Source organism: Vulpes lagopus, chromosome 2, assembly GCF_018345385.1.
Source record: "Vulpes lagopus strain Blue_001 chromosome 2, ASM1834538v1, whole genome shotgun sequence".
In the NCBI taxonomy this organism is placed as follows: domain Eukaryota; kingdom Metazoa; phylum Chordata; class Mammalia; order Carnivora; family Canidae; genus Vulpes; species Vulpes lagopus.
In genome coordinates, this window is record NC_054825.1 from 160,966,984 (window position 1) to 160,990,615 (window position 23,632).

The 23,632-nt window shown below is 42.1% G+C and overlaps 1 protein-coding gene and 1 pseudogene across 8 annotated transcripts in view; both read left to right on the top strand.

Annotated features, from left to right (window-relative positions):
- The window catches only part of LOC121484450 (zinc finger protein 551-like), a 56,144-nt gene that overhangs the window by 11,246 nt on the left and 21,266 nt on the right, over nt 1-23,632 (top strand). For 2 of the 8 annotated variants that reach the window (XR_005986040.1, XR_005986041.1), the window contains exon 3: nt 11,930-13,605. Coding sequence is in view for 6 of the 8 variants with exons in the window: in XM_041743737.1 (XP_041599671.1) it covers nt 7,906-7,938; nt 10,583-10,709; nt 11,930-13,473 (1,704 nt within the window). In the remaining 2 variants the exon portion in view is untranslated. Of the gene's footprint in view, nt 1-4,942; nt 7,939-10,582; nt 10,710-11,929; nt 13,999-23,632 lie in introns of those variants that run through there. The other 6 variants (XM_041743737.1, XM_041743740.1, XM_041743738.1 and 3 more) reach the window with 6 other exon arrangements.
- On the top strand, nt 1,964-3,909 carry LOC121484476 (annotated as a pseudogene).

The following is a 23,632-nucleotide window of genomic DNA, read 5'->3' on the forward strand; positions in this document are numbered from 1 at the left end:
GTAGGGGGAAGGGCAGAGGGAGAGAAACCCAAGCAGACTCTCTGCTCAGAGTAGAGCCCAACTCGGGGCTCGATCTCATGACCCTGAGATCATGACCTGAGCCAAAACCAAGATTCAGGCGCTTAACCATCTGTACCACCCAGGCACTCCAATAAATAGTTTCTTATTAAGTTGGTATTTATATTTCTCAGTAAAAATATATCCATACACATATGTATGTGATTTTTTTTTTAGATGCTTCTTGTTCTGTGTCCCGGACTTTTCTATTTTTTTCATTTTCAGTATAAAATGTTAGTACCCATTGTCTTAATTTCCCTTGTTTTTAACTTATTCTTATAATTTTTATATTTTATAATTAGGACATGTTAGGAATATTGCCAAAATATCTATATGTTTGAGTTATGAATTATGTTAAATAAGATATTTATATTATAAAAATGTGTTTACACATATCATCTTTGGCTATACGGTTGTTTCTGCTGTTATTTACTTCTGATCCTCATAGTTTAGTAGTTTTAACTTTTGCTTCCATTTTCCATAAAATTACCTAATTTTAGTGTTATTTTTGCCAAATTTTAATTAAAAGGCTTGTTTTTAAAATTTATCAATACCAATTGATTTTGTCAAAACAAGATAAGTGAAGGGCTTTAAGATACTTTGCAGGAATTTTTGTGATATATGTATCCCTTGGATTCTTTGATTGAAATATTTATCGTGAAAATTGCAAGTTACATGTAGTTGTAAAAATTGTTACAGAGAGATCCTTTGTGTGTTTTACCCAGTTTCTCCAATGGTGACATTTTCTAAGACCATATTACAGTATCACAACAGTGATATTTGCATTAATACTATCACTGATCTCATACAGATTCTTCTAGTTGTACACAGGGTGTGTGTGTGTGTGTGTGTGTGTGTGTGTGTGTGTGTGTATATATGTATGTGTTCTGGACAATAGTTTTTTACTTAAGAATATATTCTGGAGAGAGTAGCCTGGGTGGTTCAGTGGTTGAGCATCTACCTTTGGCTCAGCGTGATCCTGGGGTCCTGGGATCGAGTCCTGCATCCAGCTCCCCACAGGGAGCCTGCTTCTCCCTCTGCCTGTGTTGTGTTTCTGCCTCTCTGTGTGTGTCTCTCATGAATAAATAAAATCTTTTAAAAAAAATATTCTGGAGGAAAGTCCACAAAGTCTGTTGTGCTGTAATGGAACCTGTGTGTTCCTAAAAATCACAAAGCTGTGCAAAATCCAAAATAAAAATCACAGGGCTTCTAAAGATCCTCAAAATATCATCAGTAAAACATAAAAAAAGAAGATAGAATCCTAATAAATGCCACAGCACAGTTTTATACATGTTAAAAGTTTGAGAAACACATAAATACTTTAATACAGCATTTAATCTTAAAAGCCAGAAATTTGTTTGTGGAAGTGGGTTGCAGTAGTGAGTTATTCTATGAAGTTATGGAAGGAGGGTTACCCAAAATCAAATGGTTGCCTAAAATTCACCCATCAGAAGTGAATGAGTTTGGCTCATAACACATGGTGAACGGGCATACTCCACAGATGTTTGACTTCTGTCCTTATGTGTGTTTTTATACACCTACGTGACTTGTTTCAGCTGGGTAGCTTTCTGCATTCTAGACTTTTCTTGTAAATGAAAGATGCATAAGCAAGCATAAAAATTTGCTTCATTCTCAAAATGCTCTATAATTTCTCAATTGTGTTGGGAAAAATTCTGAAATAATACTGACTGGATCAGTGTCTGGAGATCTTTACTCGTCTCTACAGTTACGGAGGTCTATTATGTAATTGTGTCCTCATTCATTCACCTGATCCTTAGAGATGATGGACCCTGAGGCTATTTCTTTTTCTTTTTCTAATTCATGAGAGACACAGACACACACACACACACACACACACACACACACACACACACACACACGGGAGGGAGAAGCAGGCTCCCTGTGGGGAGCCAGATGCAGACTCAACCCCAGGACCCCGGGATCATGCCCTGAGCCAAAGGCAGATGCTCAATCACCAAGCCACCCAGGCACCACCCTGAGGCTATATTTCTAATGCAATTCTTCAGGGAATTGTCTTTGCACAATTAAGCACAAAAAAGCATATAGTGTTAAACCCTGCCTCAAGTGAGAAAACATGAGTTAGGAAAAGCACAGAAAATTACTCTATAGTGATGGTAAGATTTATTTTTGCTTTTTTTCCTACTAAGTCCACTGACTTTGAAAAAATTCAACAACCCTTAGACATTAATAAAATGGGTTCTGGTAAATTGGAATTGGGGATTATCTTCCTCACTCAGACTGGAGTTGGGATCCTAGGAAATTCATCCCTCCTTTGTTTTTATACATTCTCTTTGTTCACTGGACACAAGTTGAGACCCATAAACCTGATTCTCTGTCTGGTCCTAGCCAACATTGTGGTCCTTTTTTTTTTTTTTTAAGATTTTATTTATTTATTCATGAAGGACAGAGAGAGAGAGAGAGAGAGGCAGAGACATAGGCAGAGGGAGAAACAGGCTCCATGCAGGGAGCCCAATGCAGGATTCAATCCCTGGACTCCAGGATCACACCCTGAGCCAAAGGCAGATGCTCAACTGCTAAGCCACCTAGGCATCTCTGTGGTCCTTTTTTCCAAAGGGATCCCTCAAATGATGGTGGCTTTTGGGTCCCAGTATTTCCTGGATGATGCTGCATGTAAGCTTGTTTTTTATGATTACAGAGTGAGCACAGGGGTTTCCTTCATTGCTGTCTCAATGGCTTCCAGGTTATTAAGCAGGATCTAGTCTTTGTATTTGGATGGAGCTCAAGATTAGATCCCCCAAGTTCATTGGCTTCTGTTTCCTCTGCTGGATTCTGCATCTCTTGATAATTTCATATATTTGTATATTAGTGAATGGTCCATTAATTAGCAAAAACAATAGTGTAAAAATAAATGGATACTATTCCTAGAACATGGTAGGGAGATTTAACCTACTATACGCGGTCATATATTTTCCCCCTGACTGAAATAGATGTTAGAACCCTTCGGTGGATTGAAAATGAGGCTGACAGAAATGATAGGTTTCTGATGCTATCCTTTTATTGATTGAGATGCTGATTTAAGAGTTGTGTAGCTTTTGGGGAATATTCACTGAGCTTATAATTATGTGTTTATTTTGCAGAATGCCATGTGTGTCATACAAGACTGGCACTTTGACTGTCCATGTTTGTTCTTCACTTTCATTCAAAGATTTTCCTTTCTCTCTAAACCCATCTCATGATCTGTGGCTCCCTCATGTTTAGCTGATGGCTTCAAGTCATTCTTCCTTCAGAAAAAAGGATAAAGAGTACCTTCTAACTGCATCCCCATCCCCTACTTGAAATGGGTCACTACAGGACTCCCATTCTGTCTCTTCTCTCATCATCACAATTTAAGAAGGGCTTCTGCTCCACCTCCCCAAGTGGGCTCTGGATCCTACCTTCTCTTGACATCTGAAAGGTTTCAGCCCTGCTGTTTCTACTTTATCTCTCCTCTGTCATCTCCCATCAGCATCCAAATATGGTCTCATATCTATTTCTCTGAAAGAAAAACACTCTTGCCTCCACCACAGCTCCATTCCATTCCTGACGTTTCCTGGCTCTTCCTTCCCCACTGCCCATTCCAGTTGGCTCTGTGGCCGTAAAGACTATTCCTGTCAAAGTCACCAATGACTCCATTTTTGTCCAATGATTACTTCTGCATCCTCAGATCAATTAATTTTGGGGAGTTTTCAATAAGATTGGTTGATGTTGCCCACTCCAGATTTTTCCCCATTACCCTTGATATTTCCTGAACCCTAGACTTATTTTTCCAATTCTTTACTTGACATCCCAATTTGCCTCTCTGATAGATACCTTTCTTTTTAAAGATTTTATTTATTTATTCATGAGAGACACACACAGAGAGAGAGAGGCAGAGACACAGGCAGAGGGAGAAGCAGGCTCCACGCAGGGAGCCCAACGTGGGACTCGATTCTGGGTCTCCAGGATTATGCCCCGGGCTGAAGGCGGTGCCAAACCACTGTGCCACCAGGGCTGCCCCCCGGACAGATATCTTAATGTACTTGAAATAGAGCAGTTTTCCCAGCTTTTATCCTCAAAACCTTCTCAGTCATTTTCTGTCACTATGAATAACATCATCATCTTAACAGTTGCTTTATTGCCCTCCAAAAATGTGGCAATTTTCCATCCTTAATTCATCTTTTTTCCTGATCATTTAACCCATGTTTCAGTAAGTCTTATTTTAAATTTTTATTCAGAATGCATCATAGGGGCAGCCCGGGTGGCTCAGCAGTTTAGCGGTGCCTTTGGCCCAGGTTGTGATCCTGGAGACCTGGGAGCAAGTCCCACTTCAGGCTCCCTGCATGGAACCCGCTTCTCCCTCTGCCTGTGTCTCTGCCTCTCTCTCTCTCTCTCTCTCTCTCTCTCTCTCTCTCACGCTCTGTGTCTCTCATGAATAAATAAAATCTTTAAAAGGAATGCATCATAGACAATACTAAACAGCAAGTGACATGGAGGAAAATGGTTAAGCAAATACTTCTTAGATAAAACAACAAAACTAAGTTGTAAGAGAAAAAATGAGAAATTATACTTCTTCACCATTAAGATCTAATGCTCTTCAAAAGGCTCTGTAAAAAAACAAAGGATGAGCCACAGATGGGGAGACAATACCTGCAATCACACATTTGGTAAAAGACTTGTATCCAGGGATCCCTGGGTGGCGCAGCGGTTTAGCGCCTGCCTTTGGCCCAGGGCGCGATCCTGGAGACCCGGGATCGAATCCCACATCGGGCTCCCGGTGCATGGAGCCTGCTTCTCCCTCTGCCTGTGTCTCTGCCTCTCTCTCTCTCTCTCTGTGTGACTATCATAAATAAATAAAAATTAAAAAAAAAAAAGACTTGTATCCATAATATTTAACAAGTATTAACTAGAAAACTCAAATATTAGGAAAAAAAATTATGGGTAAAAGATTTTGTCAGACATCTCTCTACAAAGAATATAGACCAATGACAGTTATGCACATATAACGTTCTGTGGAAAATGCAAAATGAAATTACTATGCTATACTACTATTTACCTATTTGAGTAGCTAAAACTAAAACGACTGACCATTCCGAGTGTTGGTGATGTTGTGGGGCAGTTGGAACTCTCATACATTGCTGGTGGAACATAACCTGGGACAATTGATTTAAAAAAAAAAAAACACTTACCATAAAACCCTGTGATGTATTCAGGGTATTTACCTATGTGAAATAAAAATATGTATTCACAATTTTCATAGTGGCTCTACTAATAATTTCCAAAATCTGTAAACAAAGTTCAAATGGATCTCAGCTGAAAAATCTAGGCTGCATCCCTAGAGTCATTTACCATTCAGTAATGGGAAGAAGGAACTATTGACACATGAAACAACATGGATAAATCACAAATGCATTAGCTAAGTGAAAGAAGCTAGATTCAATGGTCTTGTGCTGTTTGATTTCATTTATGTGAATCTCTGGAAAAGTGAGTCTCTAACATTCTAGAGACAAAGATCACATATGGTTACCAGTGTCTGTGGATAGGCAGAGGAACATAGGAGCACAAGAGTTTTTGGTGTGATCAAACTATTCAGTGTATTGATTTTGGTAGTAATTACAAAACTATATGCTGTCAAAAACCCCTAGAGGAATATACAGAAGGGTATATTTTACAGCGTGTAATTTATCATTTAATTTAAAATTGTATAAAGGCAAAGAAGTAGTTATTAATACTTTAGACAGTGTGGGCATTAAAGAACATTCTGATAATGGCATTTGGCCAGTAGCTTGAAGGGAATAGGCAGCAAGCCATCCCTGTAGGAAGAAAGTGTGTAGGGTTGGGCCAAGATATGATCATGTTTGTTCTTTAAACCTATTGCAAGAATTGAGGTGTTAATTTGTAAAGAAGCATGCATTGAAAGGTTTGGAAGGGGAAGTGACATGGTTTTACTTGGGAAAGATTAGTCTTTCTCCCTACTATTTAAAGATTAGACCATGTATGAACAAGGAAAGTAGAGAGATCATTGAAAGACAACTATAAGAAATCAAAGGTGAGGAGATGGCAGCTGGATCAGTTATTAACATATTTAGTTGAGAGATATAAATAGATATTTTTGTCCTTTGAAAGTAAGTAGCACATGATTTGATCATGAATGCTATGAGGGTTAGTATGGTGGTTAAAGATGGCCTCCTGGTTGGTGTTTTGAGGAAGTAGGATAATGTAGCTATCATGAAGCTGGTGACTACTGGGGACAGCAGAATCAAGCCCATCTGGACATGCTGAATAGGTGAAGAGAGGTATAGGTAAGTTCCTGGAGGAACTGTGATGCACAGATGTAAACTTGACTCATAAATACAGAGAGAATGTCCTTAGAAATGAGGCTGGTTGAGGTTCCCCCACTGTAGTGAGAAGTGTACATACAAAAGAAGTGAGATCAGAAATCTGAGCCTCACTTGGCACTCTTATTTGTGCGTACATTTGTGCCCCTCATATTCCTTCTATCCTTCCCCCTTGCCCTTTCCTGGCTACTTGATCTTGCACCAAGCCTCTTCTCATCTTCTGTTTTTGGCACTTTCTCTACCTTTGTGTTGGATTGTTTTAATCTGGCTCTACCCATGAATGACTCATCATTTGTCCTCTCAGTGTCAACTTGGTTATCAGCTGCACAAAGTGGCTACCCACACCCAGAATACAGAAAGGAGCTCTTTTTTCCCTCCTTTCAGTTTAAACATTTATTCGGCTCCTTTCTCGATTTAACTTTTATTCCCTTCTAATCCTGTCTTCTCCCTCATTCATTTTATTGATACATTTAGAGCAAGAGGAGAACAAGAAGAATACGTTTTGTTAGTAGGTCTTTAGGCGTAGTAGTGAGTTGTGCCGTTTTCATTTCGAAAAAAGAACAATATATTTCAGGATATGGATCAGAAATAAGCTATATATAAAGCGGTACTGCTCATCGGCTTGGATAAATTACTGGTAATTTAAGCAGGAAAGATATTTTTCGAGGGAACCGGAGCCTGGCTTACCCTTGTCCACCTGCTTTAGAGTGGCCAACATGCATTCCTCCTCTATTTGCGTTACCACAACCCTATCTGGAGTCTTCTCTCCTGCCCCTAACCTAAGATTCTCAAGCTAAGGAAACTGACTCCAATGCCCGGGGGCACTGACATTTGAAAAGCAATAGCATGATTTTTATTAGCTTCCAGCTACGGAGCGAACGCATTTTGTACTGAGTAACTCTGGAAGGATATGTCCATTTGGATCTGTGTCCCTTTGGGGGCATCTGAAAGAATATTCTTTGGCCTCTGACGCAAGCTCGGCTTCATGGAGTCTGAAATAACACGTTTCTAAACACTTTTGCGATCGTTTGCAACAACGGACCCAGAAGCTTGGATATTGCTCTTCCATAAGGAGGCAAGCTCCAGTCTCTCCTGGGCGAGGCCATTTCCCGGTGCTGCCTGATGCCGGGGAGGTAGGTATGGGGACATCCTGGACGGAGTCTGCAGAGCTGTGGGAACTACGTTACCCAGAATGCTCTGTCTGAACGCCCGGTGGCGCTGAGCCAATGAAGGCTCAGGAGAGGGCACTTCTGCGCGAGCACGTCATACTGGGGGGGGGGGGGGAACTCCTGGCAGACTCTTTTTGGCGGTCATTTTGGTTTCTTAGGGTTTACCTTGGTTTAGAGGTACTGCAACTCTGGTGAGGTGACGGGATCAGAGAAGGGGCGGGAGGAGGCGCCGTCCTCACCGCGCAGACTGGGGTCCACGGCTCGGCGACGCCTCCTAGGCTGCCCCTTACGGGGACTGGGACAGAGACCCCCAGCCCGGGTGTCCGCTCCGCAACCCGAATCCGATGGCGGCGGGCGCGCTCAGGGTCCCGGCACAGGTAAACATTCGTCCCCAGGGCCCTTCCCACCCTCCCTCCACCCAGACCCTTAAGGCCCGAGCGCGGGACGCCCGCTCGCAGCCCTGCGGCCCAGGCTCCGGTGTCCGGGACAGGGAGGCGGCGGTGGGCAGGGGCCCCGAGTGTGAGCGCCGGCGCGCTGGCGTGAGGCGCTCGAGCGGGCTGCGGGGAAGGGGCGGGTTGGGGGTGCGGCGAAGGCGGGAGGACTCTGAGGTCGGGGAACTGGTAGCCTGAAGCGGGGTCACGCCGGGTTTGGCGGGCGGAGGTGCTGTACCTCTGTTTCGAGGGAGCCATGGATGGTAGTGAAGAGAAGAGGGACACGGTCTGATAGTGTTTTCAGTTTCTCGAAGGTTGCTTGGAAAGAATAGATTGGAAGGGTTTTTGCGAGGACAGTGAGGCCCCGGAAGGTGGCGTTCTCTTGCAAGGCCACACCCCTGGTAAGAGTCCTCGCTGGGGCACAAAGGTTAGACAGTCAGCGGAGGTCACCTGGCTCCGGGGCTGGGCAGGCATATGAGGAGATCTATCTGAGCCCATGGATCCTGGCCATGATGATCTTCCTCTGAGGCCTGCCTCTTTTCACATTTCTGTGGCTGAAGAAATGTTCATGAGGCCAACACAGGTCAATGGAGGGAGTCTCAGTCCCTTACCTGTCCTGACTCCTCCCATATGGTCTCTGGAATTTAGGTCTCCTGGGACTCTGTCTGCCACTCTCCCACAAGTGCCCTTGTGTCCTTGTGTCTGGGGGCACTTGAAGAAACTCTAGGCACAGTCCTGAGTCTAGGCTGAGGATTATATGGAAGGATTCTTGTTTCTTGAAAGAGGTGTGGAAGGTTATCCTTGGAATAGTGCCAGTATGTGCAAATAATTGGAAGGTACAACTTAGCTGGGAGTGCCAAGGGAACTGAAGTTTCCTTTTTTTTCCTCGTGGAAACAAGAGGACAGAAGGCAGGGCTGGAGTGGCTGCCTTTGAGGTCAGGTGTCAATTCTGGAGGTAATAAGAAGTTTGATTAAGAGTAAAGTGATCTTACCAAGGTCTTAACAGGTGTCGTGTGGCTGGCTGCATAGTGGAGAATGGACTCTAAGATAAGGGAGGGAGAAGGATGACCAGGAAGGAGGCCGCTGTAATAGGCCAGATGAGTATTGTTGGATGCGGGGGAGGGGCGTGCGGCTGAGGCGGGAGGACTCTCCATTGAGGTGGGAGAAGTGGTTGGATCCTGGACCCTTTTTTTTTTTTAAATCAGGTCATCCAGATTTGTTTATGTGGAAGGTGAAGGACAGAAAGGAATTGAGGATGATCCCAAAGTTTTTGGTCTTAACAGCTGGAAGGATGTAAGTTCCATCAACGGAGATGGGGTAGTTGGTAGTGGGATCAGTTTTCAGTGGGGTATCAGGAGGTTTGTTTCAGCCATATTAAGCCTGAGACATTTCAGAGACCACTGAATGGAGGCATTAAGTGGGCAATTGCACACAGTTTGGAAGGTTTCAGAATGGAGCGTCCCAAAGACGATTGCTGCTGTGTCAGCCAGGGTGGAGCTGTTGGTTGCATTGAGAAGGGGGAATCTTCAGATCTTGATGGTAATACTGTTAGCAGTCCAAGAAGATGATGTGGGCCAAGAACTGAGCCTCTGACTTGGACACCTGGTTGAAGGTGAAGAGTATTGGGTACACAGGTGATGGAGAAAAGTGGCTGGGGAGAAGTGTGGGCAGGATGATGATCTGGCAGGTGACCAAGGTTTCCAAGGGAAAAGTGAACATGCGAGGAATGTGGAGGCATAGGAGTAATTGAGGCAGGATGATATTCCCTAGGATTTTGTGGTGACCCTTAGGTGGGGCATGAGGTGTTTCAGTCAGTATGGTAGGTTATTTCAGAGTCCATTGTGGTCATCTGTGGGTTGTTAGGCCTGGGGTAGAGGACCAGTGGGGCTAGTTTTGAATGAGGTTTTGGTGTGACTGGAGGGAACAGGAAGTTGAAGAGGGCCAAAGATATCTCAGGTGTGCATGTAGTTATGGTTGGTGAGGTTGAAGCAAAGAACAGAGCCAGCTTTCTATGAAGGGGAGGCTTTCCTAGCAGAATTCTGGACTCCCTTGGTACTGGAAGCCATTGGAGGTCTGGATAATATTGGATTCCATTTGAGTTTGCCAAGCAAATACTGTCTCAATGCTGTGTGCCAAGTGATGTGAGGAAAATCTAGGGATATCTCTGTGCTATGGGGCAGGAAAGTTGTGGTGGTGGAGGGAGTGCATCTGTGGGTTCCAGAGATGTAAAAGGTGCAGTCTATGCATCACAGGGATGTGGAGAGTGAGTATGAGCTAATGACCCCAGGTCCTGGTATTGGAGTCTTAAGGTTGAATGAAAAGCTCAAATGTGGTTGAGTCTGGGATGCTTAGTCTGGAGGACTGCAGGATTATTGCTTAACAGGAGGGGTGGGGCCCAATGTGCCAGGCCCAGAGTTTAGATGGTGTTTATCTGATGACCTGCTGTTGTTGCTGAGGGCTGACCACAGCCATTAATGGGACCATGAGGAGAGAACACCGGTGGTGCCAATGGGGTGATTTTGTGGGGGAAGGGATTGTGGGTCCTTGTGAGAGGGGCTCTTTGGGGTTTCATCTGTCTCTGTCCTGACAGGACAGTGTGACATTTGAAGACGTGGCTGTGTACTTCTCCTGGGAAGAATGGGGTCTCCTTGATGAGGCTCAGAGACACTTATACCACGATGTGATGCTGGAGAACTTTGCACTTGTGACCACCCTGGGTAAGGCCCTCATTCCCTCCCCAGGGATCTGGGCTAAGCCTTTCCACATTTATCCCAGGGATAGCTCTGTATTTCTCCCATCACAAACATGGGCACTGCTTCCTTCCCCAGTTCCCTGGTTAGTTGTGGTCGTTAGGGTTGGGCTGAGTGCACTGTCCCAGCACTTCACCAGGGAGGATTCAGGGTCAGTAGCCTTGCAGTTATGCTAATGGCTTCCACCTTGCTTGTCCTTTCACTGTCTGACTCTGTCCAAGTCCACGGCATCTCTCTGTCCCCAGTGTTGGCCCCTTCCTATAGTTGATGACATTTCCTGTCTCTGCCTGCTCCAGGAATTATAGTCACTGACATCGTCAGTACTTATGTGGACTATGGTTCTCACAGGAACCTCCTCTGAGGATTTTTTTTCCTTGTAATATTAGTTTTCTTTCCTATGGTCTGTTTATGTGTTAAGTTGCTCTGGGCCAGTGCTGGCCATTCATCTGTCCCGCCTTTTTCCTTATAGCTTGAATCATGCAGGTCCCATTTAGTTCCTGAATCAGAGGTTCTGGAGAGTCCTGGGTACTTCCAGGCCATGGCAAGTTAGACTCAGAGGAGTCTTGGCCCTGAGAAATGTTAAGGCTCATCAAGGCTCCATTCAGATCGTACCAAAAATCTGTCCTATTTCATTGGTGGCTATTGGCCACCTTCATTTCTACTTTTCCTTCTTGACACTTGCTAATTTGTCATTTCTGCTCTGAATTTGGTTAATTCCCACCACTCTGGACTCCATATGTCACCACTTCCTCTATTGCTTTCTCTGTAGTGCTTTCTCACATTGACCTGCATATGTTGTGTCATTAAGTGTGCACATATCCTCACATAGTTCTTAAACACCAGCTCTCTTACACTTGGATTTTTCTGAGCTTACATACACCTTTCTTCACTGTTGTCAGCAAGGATTTACTGAAAGCCATTAGCAGAGGAATGAGCTATAGATCCTGCTGCTCCTCCCTGTGCCACACCCCATCCTTATGTTCTTCACCTGGAGAGGTCTCCCTCACTGTCTGACCTTTAGAGGCCCAGTACTGCATAGCAGCTTCTCTACCCTCACCCCAGCTCCTTCATCCTGGTAATAGTGCCATCAGCTCATTCTGATGGGTGTGAGGGACACGTAATTATGATGGTGCTGCCTCTTCCCACTACTGCCTATATGTACTTCACTAGAATTTCTCTGCTTTCAGGTTATTGGCATGGAGCAGAGGATGAGGAGGCACCTTCTGAGCAGGATGCTTCTGTAGAAGTGTCGCAGGTTAGGACTCACCATGTAGGCCCATATCCCAAGAAGACACACCCCTGTGGGATATGTTTTCTGGTCTTAAAAGACATTTTGGGTATGACTCTTGATCAAAGAACACATGCCCAATTGAGACCATACACATGTAGAAAACAAATTAGTTTCATTGCAAACCTTCATCAGCATGGGAAGCAGCACAGTGGAGAGAAACTGTTGAAATGGGCTTCGTTTATGAAGAGCTGCAGGTTCCCCGTGTCAGGGAAATCCTTTACCTGTGGGGAAGTTGATAAGGACTTCCTCGCCAATTCAGGTGAGCTCCAGCACCAGGATATTCGTAATGGGAAGAAACCACACAGTTGCACTGTGTGTGGGGAAGCTATTCACAGTGGGAAAAGCTGTTACAGTTGGTGCAAATGCAAGAAAACCTTCAGTCACAAATACACTCTTACTCAACACCTGAGTGTCCACAATGAAGAAAGGCCTTATGAGTGCAGTGAATGTGGGAAATCCTTCACCCGAAGGTTTAACCTCTCTCAGCATCAGAAAGTCCACACCGGAGAAAGGCCCTATAAATGCAACGAATGTGGAAAATTCTTCACCCACATCTCCAGTTTCATTCAACACCAGAGAATTCACACTGGGGCGAAACCTTATAAATGCAGCAGATGTGGGAAATTCTTTGGCCAAAGTTCCAGCCTTATTGTACACAAGAGAGTTCACACTGGAGAAAAGCCTTATGAGTGCAGTGAATGTGGGAAATCCTTTAGCCAAAGCTCCAGTCTCATTAAACATCAGAGAGTTCACACTGGAGTGAGGCCTTATGAGTGTGGCGAATGTGGAAAATGTTTTGGTGACACCTCCACCCTCATTAAACACCGTAGAGTTCACACTGGAGAAAAGCCTTATGAGTGCAGGGAATGTGGAAAATTTTTTAGCCAAAGTTCTGGCCTCATTCAACACCAGAGAGTTCACACTGGAGAAAGACCTTATAACTGCAGGATATGTGGAAAATCCTTTACCCGCAATTCTGACCTCATTGAACACAAAAGAGTTCACACTGGAGAGTGGCCTCACGAGTGCAAGGAATGTGGAGAATTCTTTAGTGACACCCAATTTGCTCAACACGAAAAAATTCACATCAGGAAAAGGCCTCATGAGTGCAACATATGTGCAAAAGCCTTCAGCCGAAGGTATAACCTCATTCGACACCAGAAAGTTCACGACCTCACAGAAAGGCCGTATATGTGCAGCAAATGTGGGAATGTCTTCAAACAGTGGTCTGCGCTGATTCAGCACCAGAAAGTTCACAATGCAGATGGACTTTATGAGTGCAATGAATGTGGGAAAGCCTTTAGCCGAAGGTGTAACCTCATCCGACACAAAAAAGTCCATACTGGAGAGAGACCTTATGGGTGCAGTGAATGTGGGAAAGCCTTCAGCCGAAAGTCTCACCTCATCAGGCACCAGAGAGTTCACACAGCAAAGCCATAGTCATTCAAGGAACGGGCCTTTTACTTCTTCGATGTCATGATGTTGGAGAAGAGCCTTTGTGAGGGAGCCTATTCCTAATTTTGAACTCATATCTGAATGTACACCACAGGGAAGATTCGCTATAGGTTCCAGGTATGTGGGAAGCTTCTAGGAACCATATTGCACTTCCTAACCTACTTGGGGTCCTTGCTGAAATTGTGTGACTGCGTTTCTGTGGTGTAAGTCATCTCTGCTCTACTGCCTAAAAGACCCCAATGGTATACATCAATCACCCCAATGTTTTAGGAAAGTAGATTGTGTTCGCTCTGGATATAATAATGAGCAGCCTGAGCCTTTAAGGTGATGTCATTCTTTTCTCTATAATGATGTGTATACCTGACCCAGTTTTCTCCTAAAGACCTTATCTAGGGGATCCCTGGGTAGCTTAGCAGTTTGGCCCCCGCCTTCGGCCCAAGGTGTGATCCTGGAGTCCTGGGATCGAGTCCCACATCGGGCTCCCTGCATGGAGCCTGCTTCTCCCTTGCCTTTGTCTCTGCCTCTCTCTATGTCTCTCATGAATAAATAAATAAAATCTTTAAAAACAAAAAAAGAAAAAGACTTTATCTGGATTCTTCTGGTGGCTTTTAGAGGTTTGTCTTCATGGACATTGTTTTCATATGACACTTAAGGATTTTTCCAGTTTCCATGTCACCAACCCATAAACTGCCTGCCTCACCTTGTTAAGATTTGTGCAGTAATAAAGGCCTTATTGTTTAAGCCATCTCTAATCTTGGGGGTTGTAGTCACTAATGGGTTCCTTTGAAAGCATCATGAAGGGGTAAACAGCTTGTGTGAGACTTCCCAACTTTGGTGTGCCTCAAAGGCCAAGTATGATGGCAAAGAATAGCTCTTTATTTTGGACCTAGTTTGCAGTGTTGCCCAAGGCCTCCAAAGGAAAGACTGTAGGCTTTGTACAGTGGAGAGAAACTGTTGAATCTGGATGCCAAGATTTTGTGGGCCCAGATGTCACATTGAGGAGTGGGCACTTGCAACAGTCCCCAGTGTTTCTGTGATTGGTTCCTTTGCTTATAGTGCGTATCATGTAATGACCACATGGTTAAGGGAAATCTCTTTTCCAGGGCCTTCAGGGGCGCCATGTGCCCTGGTGTCCAGAATTTAGTAGGGTAGTATCACTGGTTTTAACACTAAAGAATCAGGGAATCATAATTGGTGAGAAAACACTAGATTGACAGGAAGTGGTGGAGCCTGCAGCAAACTAGATGGAACATTCCTCTCCTAAAAGTGGACCCACAGCTATTCTGGTGACTGGCTGTGTTGGGTGAGCATGTACCTCCTGGCCTGTGTATCTTGAATAGCTGAGGTGACTGGTAGAGAAAATAAAGGTTTTGTGGATTCCTATGGCTGTTAGCCTTAAGACTGTTACTGTACATACAGGAAAACAAGGACAGAAGGGAGATCTCTTAGTCCAGTGATATGGCCTTTGTGACTACGGTAGAAACATCTTCCATTGCTCAGATATTTGCTACCACTGAGGTAAGACATCCCTCCAAAAGCATTAAGAGGTGATGGAGATAATAGAGGGTTGCCACGCCTGATTTTTTTTTTAATGGAGTGGGAGATCCTTTTATTTTGAACCATTGCTTAAAGCTTTAAGTTATAATCACATGCAGTAAACTGCACATATTTAAAGTATATAGTTTGGTAAGATTTGACAGTATAATCCACAAAATCATCATCATTGTGATAATGAATATATAAGCCCCACACATATTTACTTCAATTTTTATTACTCTCTCTGCCCTCTCTGGCTCTCTGGGCAAATTTGGATTTACTTTCCTTTACAGTAGACTACATTTTCTAGAATTTTATGTGATTGGAATCCTAAAGTATTCTTTTTTTCTGATTTCATATATCCTGGATAATTACTTAGATTTAAAAAGTTCATTCCTTTCGTTGCTGAGTAGTATTCTGTTGTATGGATATACCATTATTTGCTCTGTATATCTGTTCCTTGACATCTGGGTTTGAAAGTTTTCGCTATCAAATAAAACTTCTATGAAGATTCACATATATATCTTTATACAGATACATGTTTCATCTTTCTTGTGTTAATACCTCTGAGTGCAATGCCTGAATAATAGGGTAGGTGAATATTTAGCTTTTTAAGAAGTTGCCAAAGTGATCTGAAAGGGTTTTTCTATTTCCTACCAGCAGTATATGAGAGTTTCACTGCCTCCCTGGTTCCTGTGAGACATTGGAATTTCCACTTAATCCCTCCCTCCATAGGGTCCATCTGTGAGGATGTAAAACCACTCAGAGGGGCACCTGGGTGGCTCAGTCGTTGAGCATCTGCCTTTGGCTCAGGTCATGATCCTGGGGACCTGGGATGGAGTCCCACATTGGGCTCCCTGCAGGGAGCCTGCTTCTCCCTCTGCCTATGTCTCTGCCTCTCTCTTTGGGTCTCAAATAAATGGATATATCTTTAAAAAACAACAACACTCAGAACCAGGCTTGAATAGGCTTCTCAGCAACCGAGTCCCACTGCACATGTTGCCTGTAATCTGGTCCCTTTGGTTTTGTGGTGTCCTTCCTATATGACAGGCATAGCAGGAAGTGACAGAATGTTTTCTTATGCTATCTGTGTAAGGAATAATCTTTCTCAATCCATTTGGGCTTGTGGTCTCCTTACCAGTCATATGTATGGCAGATTGGCAAGCAAAATCTAGACTAGCAGTTGCTGCTTCATAAAGATTGCTTGACTTTTTGACACCACATTTTCATTACCATGATTTTCTAGTTTCTTCATATCTAGTAAAGAAGTCACCTTTTGGCTTTCTCTTTCAAAGTTACCTGTAAGCAAAATCATTGTAAAAGGGGTTATGTATAACACCGGAGAAATAGCTATAAAATAAAATGTAAGAGATGCCTGGGTGGCTCAGTGGTTGAGCGTCTGCCTTTGGCTCAAGGTGTGATCCCAGGATCCAGGATCGAGTCCCACATCAGGCTCCTGCGGGAAGCCTGCTTCTCCCTCTGCCTGTGTCTCTGCCTGTCTGTCTCTCATGAATAAATAAATAAAATCTTTTAAAAAATAAAATGTAAGATTTACTTTCAAAGTTAGGAGGATATAAGTAATACAAAAGTTGTGATAATGTGGAAATGCTGGGCATTGAATACAGTGGTTTCATAAAGTACACAATGGATAGGATAAATAGTAATGTCTATACAGGGGCACCTGGGTGGCTGTCAGTTGAGCATCTGCCTTCAGCTCAGGTCGTGATCCCAGGGTCCTGGGATTGAGCTCTGCATCAGAGTTCCTGCTCAGGGTGGAGTCTGCTTCTCTCTCTACCTCTGCATGTGCATATGCTCTCTATCTCTCAAATCTTTTTTAAAAAAGAATGTCAAAAAAAAAAAAAGAATGTCTATTCAACTAAAATAAAAAATATTAGGGGTGCCTGGCTGGCTCAGTTGGTAGAACATGCGACTCTTGATCTTCAGGTTGGGAGTTCAAGCCCCAAATTGGGTGTAGAGTGTATTTTGGGGGGAAAAAAGTGTGAATATATATGATGGGGATTAATAGTAATATATATTAAATTATATATGTTAATATATAATATACTAAAAGTATATGTAAATAAGGATATATATAAAATATATATTATTAAATAAATATCAGTGGAGGAACTCTCAAAACAGTCCTAAAGGGGTAAAACTAGTGGAGATTTTAAAGGAAATCTAAAACCTGACACATTAAAGAAGCAGCAGACATATATCTAGATAATAGAACACAAAGAAGGAGGAAATTACAGAGGGGGAATGTTTGGAAGGGAGAAACACATGCTGCTTAGACCCATTATAATAAGAATCAACGACAGGAGGAAGTTATACACATGCGCAACGAGAGAAATGGAGGAACCCAAGTCAGCAGGCTCATTCCTTTTCACGATTAGTGAATGCAAGTGTACCATGAGATAAGTTCTTAAAGTATTGAAGTAAAAATTATATATACCAAGAAAATCCTCATCCAGCCAACAGACACATGAAAAGATGCTCATCACTAAACATCAGAGAAATGTAAATCAAAACCAGAATGAGTATCACCTCATATTTGTCGTAATGGCAAAAATAAAAAACATGGAAAACAAGTATTGGCAAAGAAGTGGAGGAGAAAGGAAACTTCATGCACTGTTGGTGAGAATGCAAATTGGTGCAGTTATTGTGGAAAACAGTTTGAAGATTGCTAAAAAATTAAAAATAGAATTGCCATATGATCCAGTAATTCCACTACTGGGTATTTACACAAAGAATATGAAAAACAATCATTTGAAAAGATACATACACCCCTATGTTTATTGGAGATTTTTTATAATAGCAAGATATGGAACCAAAGTACCATGGACTTTCTTCAGAGAGTTGGAACAAATCATCTTAAGATTTGTGTGGAATCAGAAAAGACCCCGAATAGCCAGGGGAATATTGAAAAAGAAAACCATAGCTGGAGGCATCACAATTCCAGATATCAGGTTGTACTACAAAGCTGTAGTCATCAAGACAGTATGGTACTGGCACAAAAACAGACACACAGATCCATGGAACAGAATAGAGAATCCAGAAGTGGACCCTCAACTTTATGGTCAATTAATATTTGAGAAAGCAGGAAAGACTATCCACTGGAAAAAAGACAGTCTCTTCAATAAATGGTGCTGGGAAAATTGGACATCCACATGCAGAAGAATGAAACTGGACCATTGTCTTATACCATACACAAAGAAACTCAAAATGGATGAAAGATCTCAATGTGAGACAAGATTCCATCAAAATCCTAGAGGAGAGCACAGGCAACACCCTTTTTTAAAAATTTATTTATTTATTTATTTATTTATTTATTTATTTATTTATTTATGATAGAGAGGCGGAGACACAGGAGGAGGGAGAAGCAGGCTCCATGCCAGGAGCCTGACGTGAGACTCCATCCCAGGACTCCAGGATCGCACCCTGGGCCAAAGGCAGGCACTAAACCGCTGAGCCACCCAGGGATCCCTGCAACACCCTTTTTGAACTTGACCACAGCAACCTCTTGCAAGATACATCCATGAAGGCAAGAGAAATAAAAGTAAAAATGAATTCTTGGGACTTCATCAAGATAAAAAGCTTTTGCACAGCAAAAGAAACAGTCAACAAAACTAAAAGACAACCTACAGAATGGGAGAAGACACTTACAAATGACATATCAGATATAGGGCTAGTGTCCAAGATCTATAAAGAACTCATTAAATTCAACAGCAAAGAAACAAACAATCCAATCATGAAATGGGCAGAAGACATGAACAGAAATCCGGGGCTGCCCCAGATTGTGTTTTAATCGCCTCAGCAGCAATGAAAACAAATGATCCAGACACATTGAACAACATGGCTGAATTGTACTGACTAGTACCTTTTATTTCCCTCAGTGGCAGATACAGAGGCATCTATTTAGGAACATTTGTTAAATTCTAAATATATATTAATCCCCTGTGCAAATGTTGTATTTCACCATAAGAGTGTGAAGAAAAAATGGGATAAACCTAAGTGTGGTCCTTAAGTGATAGAACCAAAAAACAGTAATATGTAAGAATTTAATGAAGATGAATTATACATAACCTTCCCAGAAAGCAGAAATGAGAAAGAATTAAAAGTTGGAAAAGAAGAAAAAGAAGGTTGATTATTAGGTTTAACTAGCAGATTTCTTTCTAATGAGATCTCTCATAAGAGGCAAGGTATGAAACAAAAACACCAAATCAATCAGTATGAGTGTGAATTCCTCACAGACTCAGAGAGTGATTGCTTGACTGAAAATCAAGTGGAACAGATCAATCCATAAAATGCAAAAGAAAAAACTCCCAAAATGCTTAATTCAGCTTCTAAAACAGGATGATCACTGTTACTTGGATGCAAAGTATTTCCATTAAGAACATGGTCAGAAACTTGGACAAATGAGTTTGAGTCAAGTTGTGACATGGAATGATGGCTGGAGTTTATAGGTTGTAAATCTGTTTTCTCCTCTTCAGATGAACATGAGGATACTTAGCTTATAGATGAGTTGTATGAATAAATTGTTAGCAGACCCCTAGAAATAAAATAATCTCAGACTCACTGTTAGAAAATATGAAATCTGCTGTAGAACCTATAGACCAGTAAGGTCAGGGGACAGACCTGCAGTTCAGGAAAGAACTGACAGCAGTCATTAGAGCAGGTCTGGGAAAACTCACTGAGATGTGTCTGCCTGAGTCAGAGACAGAGTCATCACAGATAAGGAAACTGCTGTATCCTTTGTGGCTTCATTAGGTGTATGGATTAGGTGTCATTGGGCTAAGGTTCCATTTTAAATACAGTGTTTTCTCATCAACTATTCAAGAACTAATTGGTCTAGGAATTACTTTAGGACTACAGAGGACAAAAGTTAATTGGTGATCTGTAGGTAATTGGAAAGCATTTAAGTCAGGGTGATTTAGAGAAACACGCCCTAGCTGATAGTGGATTGTGTGTGAGTGGATGTCATAGGAAGGACAAGGCCTCATCATAGGCTATTGTGGAAACAAGCTCAAGAAACAGTTGCATGGTGCATGAATTTTTTAATAAAAATTAATTGGACTTAAGGAGGCCTATAAATGTCATCATTTTCTATGTGCAAATAAACGATAAAAGGTTATACATTCTCAAAGACAGCATTCAGTCTTAGGATTTATCACAATTAACTATAAAATAGTTGTAAAATTATCTGGACTCTTCAGGAAAATTAACAGGTTAAATTAAAATCCTTAAAGATGATATGAACAGCCTGAATTAAATAAAAGACATCCCAGAGGAAAAAATATACTTAATAATAAATGTGAGAAATAGTAAATGTGAGAAATGCTTACTTAAGTTCTTGAAAGTTTGCCTTTTGTTCAAAATAAAAGCCAGTGATTGAAGATTGGAAATGCTAGATTGAAAACTATTAAACCAAAATACTTTTTTAAAAAGAGTTTATTTATTTATTTAGTCATGAGAGACACAGAGGGGGGTGGGCAGAGGGAGAAGCAGGCTCCACGCAGGGAGTCCAATGTGGGACTTGATCCCGGTACTCCGGGATCACGCCCTGGGCCAAAGGCAGACGCCCAACCGCTGAGCCATCCAGGCACCCCTAAACCAAAATACTTTAATAAAAATTAGGAGTCAGAAGAAGTTTATCAAAATAAAACACATTTAATTATGTATGTACTAAATAACGTGTAAAAAGCAAAGGTGATGATTCACACATGTTACTGAACCCCTTCATTGACCATTGCCAATGTTAGGACAAAGTTTAGAATTCATGTTTAATCTATGGTATTCTGCCACAAACACTAGTTTTGTTGTTTAAGTTTGCATGTGTGGGAGATGCCTGGATGGCTCAGCGGTTGAGGGTCTGTCTCAGGACGTGATCTTGAGGTCTGGGATCGAGTCCCACATCAGGCTCCCTGTAAGGAGCCTGCTTCTCCCTCTGCTTGTGACTCTGCCTGTCTCCCTTTTTCTGTGTCTCTCATGAATAAATAAAATCTTTAAAAAATAAAAAATAAGAGGTTGCATGTGTGGGTGATGGACATTAAGGAGGGCATGTGATATAATGGGCACTGGATATCATATAAAACTGATGAATCCCTGATCTCTACCTCTGAAACTAATAACACATTATATGTCAATTAATTGAATTTAAAATTTTAAAAAATGTTCCATGTGCATTCCCCACATGGGCCATTCCAGATATTTTCCCTCATAGGGAAAATAGGTACAGCCTCATCCATATACGTTTAGAAAAAAATATTAAAGTTATTAAAAGCCCTTCTTTTAAGCTAGACATAGGGGACATTTTGCTTATGTTGACAAACTTGGTAATTTTCATACATTCTATCTTCCTAAAGGACCTTGAACTTAGTTGAGGAATATAGAATGTGTGTATTAAGTAATCATTGCATATTGTATAATTCTATTTTGGCTATACTTATAGCTGTTTGAGGGCGGGGTGTTAATCACTGGCTATCACAGGTTCCTGGAATTGCAACTAGCCCCAAATAGTCACCTATATATTAACAAAGGGTAAAATGAAAAATAGATTTATCTGCACAGATCAAAAGCTATACAACTGTTTTACCAGCTAAAGGAACATTGTTTTCCTTGTCCGGTAGGCAAGGCAGAACTGAGAGACATGCATATCACTGATGATGATCACAAATGGGCTGAATGTTAGAAAATATGATGCTATAACAGTGTAATAAACAGCAGTGTTTACTAGCCACTGGTTTGAACTTGAAATAAATACTAGGCAAAGAGACAAAATGGAAGAGAGGAAATAACAGCAGACAAAGGAGCTCACCAGGATCAAGATGGTACATGTGGCTCTGGACTCATGGGAAGGTCTGTGACAAAGTCTGTGGCTATGAATTTGTTGGACTCGCTGCTTGTGCCTGAGCAGGACAAGGACTGTGGAGCAACTAGCCCAGACCATGATGCTCAAACATACAAAGTCAAAGTTACCTAATAACAGCATTTAGTGAGCCTATAAATTTATCTTGTGGTAGTCCAGAACAGTAGACATGTTTTTTTCAAACTAAAGTTTTTGCTGTTCAGTGGCCCAGTCACTCTTATTGGAATGTAGATATTTAACAGGAGATGCAAGATCCAGCAGAGGAAACAGCAGAAGCCAATGCACTTTGGAGATATTCTGAGTTCCATCACCCTAGGGATATTAGAATGAAGCTTAATGGCCTGGGAGCCACTCAAAAGGCAAGTGATGCTGAGGGAAACTCCTCTACCCACTCTGTATGTAAAAGACAACTTTACATCCAATGTCATCCAGGAAGTATTTCCATCCAAAATCTGCCATGGTCTTGAGGGATCCCTTTGGACAAAAACACCAAGGAGTCGGCTTAGACCAGTTGGTTGAAAATCAGGTCTTTGGATTTCATCTTGGGTCTAGTAATCAAAGTGAAGTTATAAAGACCAAAGAGGAGGGAATTTCCCAGGGTCTCCACTCCTTCTGAATGAGGAAGATGAACCCCATTTCCAAGTTGGAAGAGCCCATCATATCAATATCAAGTGGAAATCAGTCCTTTAAAACATTTTTGAAGATTTTATTTATTCATGAGAGACACAAGAGAGAGGCAGAGACATAGGCAGAGAGAGAAGCAGACAGGGAGTCTGATGTGGGACTCTATTCCAGGACACGGATCATGACCAAAGCCAAAGGCAGGTGCTCAACCACTGAGCCACCCAGGTGCCCTGCAAATTGGTCTTTTCTTTATAGTGGAAATCAGTCTTCATTGGAGTTGAAGATCTGGAGAAAACCCCATATGTATATATTACTATCTCCTGTTTCCTGTAGGGCTTTTCATTAACCACATTTTTTCCACATAAAGAACATTCAGAATATGTCCTGAAAGGCAAACAAAAGGGGGCACCTGGGTGGCTTATTTGGTTAAGGGTCTAACTTGATTTTTGGCTCAGGTCAGGATCTCAGGGTCCTAAGATTAAGCTCCACCTCATGAAGCCTGCTTAAGATTCTCTCTCCCTCTCCCTCTGCCCCTCCGTCCTCCCTCCACCCCCGCCAAAAAAACAAACAAACAAATGGATCAGAGAGAGGTTATCTAAAGGAGATTTTACTAAGTAGTAAATAAATGATGCTTCTCCAAGGTTGCACGCTAATTGACAACAACCCTTAGTCCTTGGGTTATTGAAGGAGGGAATTGTGGGTTTGTTTGTTTGTTTTTAACGATTTTATTCATGAGAGACAGAGAGAGGCAGAGACATAGGCAGAAGGAGAGGCAGGCTCCCTGTGGGGAGCCAGAAGGAGGGCTTGATCCCAGAACCCTAGGATCGTGACCTGAGCCAAAGGCAGATGCTCAACCACTGAGCCACCCAGGTGCCTCAGTTGTGGGGTATTCAGACAAAAACGTTCATGTTAACTTTATAGGCAGGTCAATTTGCTCAGAATGTTTAGATACAATTGTGATTTTTATAACAGCAATTACAATTGAAAGATAGTTTTAAGAAAAAGTAGTAGAATATACATATGAACTTTATCAAACGAGAATTTTAAACCAAAGGGAAGTTCCAGAAATAATTTTGAAAACATAAAATGAATTTAATTCTCCAACAAAGATGCCAT